Source organism: Gambusia affinis, linkage group LG15 (genome assembly GCF_019740435.1).
Source record: "Gambusia affinis linkage group LG15, SWU_Gaff_1.0, whole genome shotgun sequence".
NCBI classification, from domain to species: Eukaryota; Metazoa; Chordata; class Actinopteri; order Cyprinodontiformes; family Poeciliidae; genus Gambusia; species Gambusia affinis.
Genome location: NC_057882.1, coordinates 26,583,355 through 26,587,470, shown reverse-complemented (window position 1 = coordinate 26,587,470; position 4,116 = coordinate 26,583,355). Strand labels below are relative to the sequence as shown.

Sequence of the window (4,116 nt, the reverse complement as noted above, 5' to 3'; positions counted from 1 at the left end):
TATTCATTAGGTTAAATCAGTCCAAACATATTGTTTGAAGATAAATTACCTTCCTGCTCACATTAAATGCTTAAACACACAAAAGCTTAAAAGTATTCTCACTAAGTTTTATGGATTTGAGCAAATAGAAATAATTTTGTCAGTTCTAAACAAGATGTTTATTGTGATTTAACTTCAAACAGTGAGAGAATAATGTGTGTTTCATCAGCCTCCGGTTTTCTAGATTAATCAGACATTAGTTTGATGAAAACCTGAAACATTTGGTGATGAACTCCGCCCGTCCTCCGCCCGTCCTCCGCCCTCCCTCTGCCCGTCCTCCATCCTCCCTCCACCCTCCCTCCGCCCGTCCTCCGCCCGTCCTCCGCCCGTCCTCCGCCCTCCCTCTGCCCGTCCTCCATCCTCCCTCCGCCCGTCCTCCGCCCGTCCTCCGCTCCTCCCGTCCTCCGCCCTCCCTCCGCCTCCCTCCGCCCGTCCTCCGCCCTCCCTCTGCCCTTCCTCCCCCCTCCCTCCCCCCTCCCTCCGCCCGTCCTCCGCCCGTCCTCCGCCCTCCCTCCGCCCGTCCTCCCTCCTCCCTCCGCCCGTCCTCCGCCCGTCCTCCGCTCGTCCTCCGCCCGTCCTCCGCCCTCCCTCCGCCCGTCCTCCGCCCGTCCTCCGCCCTCCCTCTGCCCGTCCTCCATCCTCCCTCCACCCTCCCTCCGCCCGTCCTCCGCCTGTCCTCTGCCTGTCCTCCGCCCGTCCTCCGCCTGTCCTCTGCCTGTCCTCCGCCCGTCCTCCGTCCTCCCTCTGCCCGTCCTCCCATCCTCCCCTCCACCTCCCTCCTCCGCCCGTCCTCTGCCCGTCCTCCGCCCGTCCTCCGCCCTCCCTCCGTCCTCCCTCCGCCCGTCCTCCGCCTGTCCTCCATCCTCCCTCCGCCCTCCCTCCGCCCTCCCTCCGCCCGTCCTCCGCCTGTCCTCTGCCTGTCCTCCGCCCGTCCTCCATCCTCCCTCCGCCCTCCCTCCGCCCGTCCTCCGCGCGTCCTCCGCCCTTCCTCCGCCATCCCTCCGCCCGTCCTCCGCCCTTCCTCCGCCCGTCCTCTGCCCTCCCTCCGCCCGTCCTCAGCCCTCCCCTGTCCATCCTCCCTCCGCCCTCCCTCCGCCCGTCCTCCGCCTGTCCTCCATCCACCCTCCACCTCCCTCCACCCTCCCTCCGCCTCCTCCTCCCGTCCTCCGCCCATCCTCCCCGTCCTCCTCCGTCCTCTGCCCTCCCTCCGCCGTCCTCCGTCCTCCCTCCGCCCTCCCTCCGTCCTCCCTCCACCCTCCCTCCGCCCGTCCTCCGCCTGTCCTCTGCCTGTCCTCCGCCCGTCCTCCGCCTGTCCTCTGCCTGTCCTCCGCCCGTCCTCTGCCCTCCCTCTGTCCTCCCTCCGCCCTCCCTCCGCCTGTCCTCTGCCTGTCCTCCATCCTCCCTCCACCCTCCCTCCGCCCTCCCTCCGCCCGTCCTCCGCCCTCCCTCTGTCCTCCCTCCGCCTGTCCTCTGCCTGTCCTCCGTCCTCCCTCCGCCCTCCCTCCGCCCGTCCTCCGCCCTCCCTCCGTCCTCCCTCCTCTGTCCTCCTCCCTCCTCCCGTCCTCCGCCCTCCCTCCGTCCTCTCTGCCCTCCCTCCTCCGCCCTCCCTCCGCCTGTCCCTCCGTCCTCCATCCTCCCTCCAACCTCCCTCCGCCCTCCCTCCGCCCGTCCTCCGCCTGTCCTCTGCCCGTCCTCCGCCCGTCCTCCGCCCGTCCTCCTTCCTCCCTCCTCCCTCCCTCCGCCCGTCCTCCGCCCTCCCTCCGCCCGTCCTCCGCCCATCCTCCGCCCGTCCTCCGCCCGTCCTCCGCCCATCCTCCATCCTCCCTCCACCCTCCCTCCGCCCTCCTCCGCCCTCCCTCCGCCCGTCCCTCTGCCCTCCCCTCCGCCGTCCTCCATCCTCCCTCTGTCCTCCCTCCGCCCGTCCTCCGCCCATCCTCCATCCTCCCTCCACCCTCCCTCCGTCCTCCCTCCACCCTCCCTCCTCCCGCCCTCCGCCCTCCCTCCGCCCGTCCTCCGCCTGTCCTCCATCCTCCCTCCGCCCTCCCTCCGCCCGTCCTCCGCCTGTCCTCCATCCTCCCTCCACCCTCACTCCGCCCATCCTCCGCCCTCCCTCCCGCCCGTCCTCCTCCTCCCTCCTCCTTCCGTCCTCCGCCCGTCCTCCGCCCATCCTCCATCCTCCCTCCACCCTCCCTCCGCTTCGTCCTCCGCCCTCCGCCTCCCGCTCCCGTCCTCTCTGCCCTCCCTCCGCCCGTCCTCCGCCCTCCCTCCATCCTCCCTCCGCCCGTCCTCTGCCTGTCCTCCGCCTGTCCTCTGCCTGTCCTCCATCCTCCCTCCGCCGCGCTACGCTAGCCTCTCACCATAAACCAGTGACAAAATAGCAGCTCTAATTGTTGAGTTTAACGCCTGGTGATTACAGCGGCTTGTAAAACTTCCTCCGCTGCTCCGAGGCCACACAGGGCAGCGAGCAGCAGCTCCTTTTTAACGCTGTTTCTTTATTTTACAGCCAAAGCAGGGAGGAGAGGCCTGCTCTCATTTAGCTAACAGAGACCAATAAACTCACAGAGATTTAGATTAATTGAGCTTTTACAGCCAGAGGAGGCGGCGGCCCATCAGCTGAGCTCCACTTTGAACTTCTGGCCTCTTAATGGAAACCAAAGGCTGCCAGAGACAGCCGGCGTTTTGTTTCTGTTCATCAAAACAAGCTTTGTTGTGCCTGGCCACAGGCTGAGGTATTGCACGTTGATTAGCAGCAGAGAGCAAAACGCCTTCGGGATTTAACAGCCGGTTCCTGCCAACAATCAGGAGAAAACGCAGAAACCACAGCTTTTTATTTCAACTCTGATTTTCTCTTTTCAGATGAGATTCTACAGGATTTATGGTCCAACTTGATCATCTTGTCTGCATGAATCTGGAGGGAAGCAAAGCGTCCGTCTTCTCATTATTCTTATTGATCTGACAGAGATAAATAAATGTTCTGCAGCTGATAGAAGGATCTGCAGGCTCAGGTCAGAGGTCAGAGGTCAGCCTGAGCTCTAATTTAAACAGAATCTGACTCTGGATTCACCAGAAGCAGCTCCAACCAGATAAAGACTGGATTCAAAGGAAGTCAGTGTTTCAGCTGCTTTGCAGTTTTCTTAGTAATTGTTCCAGTTTTATCTCTGAACCAGAAACAATAAAACCACCGGAGACCCGATTGGGTCGGTTCTTGATTACACAACACTTCACTCTGAGGAAGAGGAGAAGATGAAGGAAGAAGAGGAAAAGTTTTCACAAAGTGCAGTGAACCATATGGGAGATTTCTGCAGATCCAGAGGAGAAACAATGAAGAACATCACAGGTTTTCCTCCCAATTGGATCAGAAACAAGCGGAGCTCAAGTTTGAGATGTTCAGAGTTTAGTTGGGAGTTATCAATCCAACCCTAATCTTCCTCCTCCTCCTTTCTAACTGGGATAATTTCTCATGAAGCTGCGGCTGTTGGAGCCTCATTGATGTGCTAATCAGGCACAGATGTGGAAACTCCAACTGTGGAAAATCATCCGAGCAGTTCTGACAGCAGACGCCTCTCAGGAGTTGAGGGGACTGGAACAGGGCGAGACGGGGCGAGACGGGGTGAGACGGGGTGCAAGGCGTTGGGCCTGCGGGGCGTTGGGTGTGCGGGGCGTTGGGTGTGCAAGGCGTTGGGCCTGCAGGGCGTTGGGTGTGTGGGGCGTTGGGCCTGCGGGGCGTTGGGTGTGCGGGGTTTAACCTGCAGGCGTTGGGTGTCGAGGCGTTGGTGTGCAAGCGTTGGGCCTGCAGGCGTTGGGTGTCTTGGGCGTTTGGCCTGTTGAGGCGTCTTGCAGGCGTTGGGTGTGCAGGCGTTGGGCCTGCAGGGCGTTGGGTGTGTGGGGCGTTGAGCCTATGAGGCGTTAGGTGTCGCGGGCGTTTAGCCTGCAGGCGTTATGGCGTGTGCGAGGCGTTAGTGTGCGCGTTGCTGCAGGCGTTGGGTGGCGTTGAGCCTGCGGCGTTAGGTGTGCAGATTTCAACAATCTGCTTTTTGAAATTGGGCCTCTGGAGAGTAAAAAAGGCTCAAACATGAA

The 4,116-nt window shown here is 61.7% G+C and overlaps 1 protein-coding gene across 1 annotated transcript; it reads left to right on the top strand.

The window, feature by feature from the left end:
- The first annotated feature begins 266 nt into the window (after positions 1–266).
- LOC122845325 (basic proline-rich protein-like) lies at positions 267–2,401 on the top strand. Its single transcript, XM_044141530.1, has 2 exons — positions 267–1,009; positions 1,099–2,401. Exons 1-2 carry the CDS (start codon positions 267–269, stop codon positions 2,399–2,401), a joined length of 2,046 nt encoding a protein of 681 aa, XP_043997465.1.
- Positions 2,402–4,116: the final 1,715 nt, after the last annotated feature.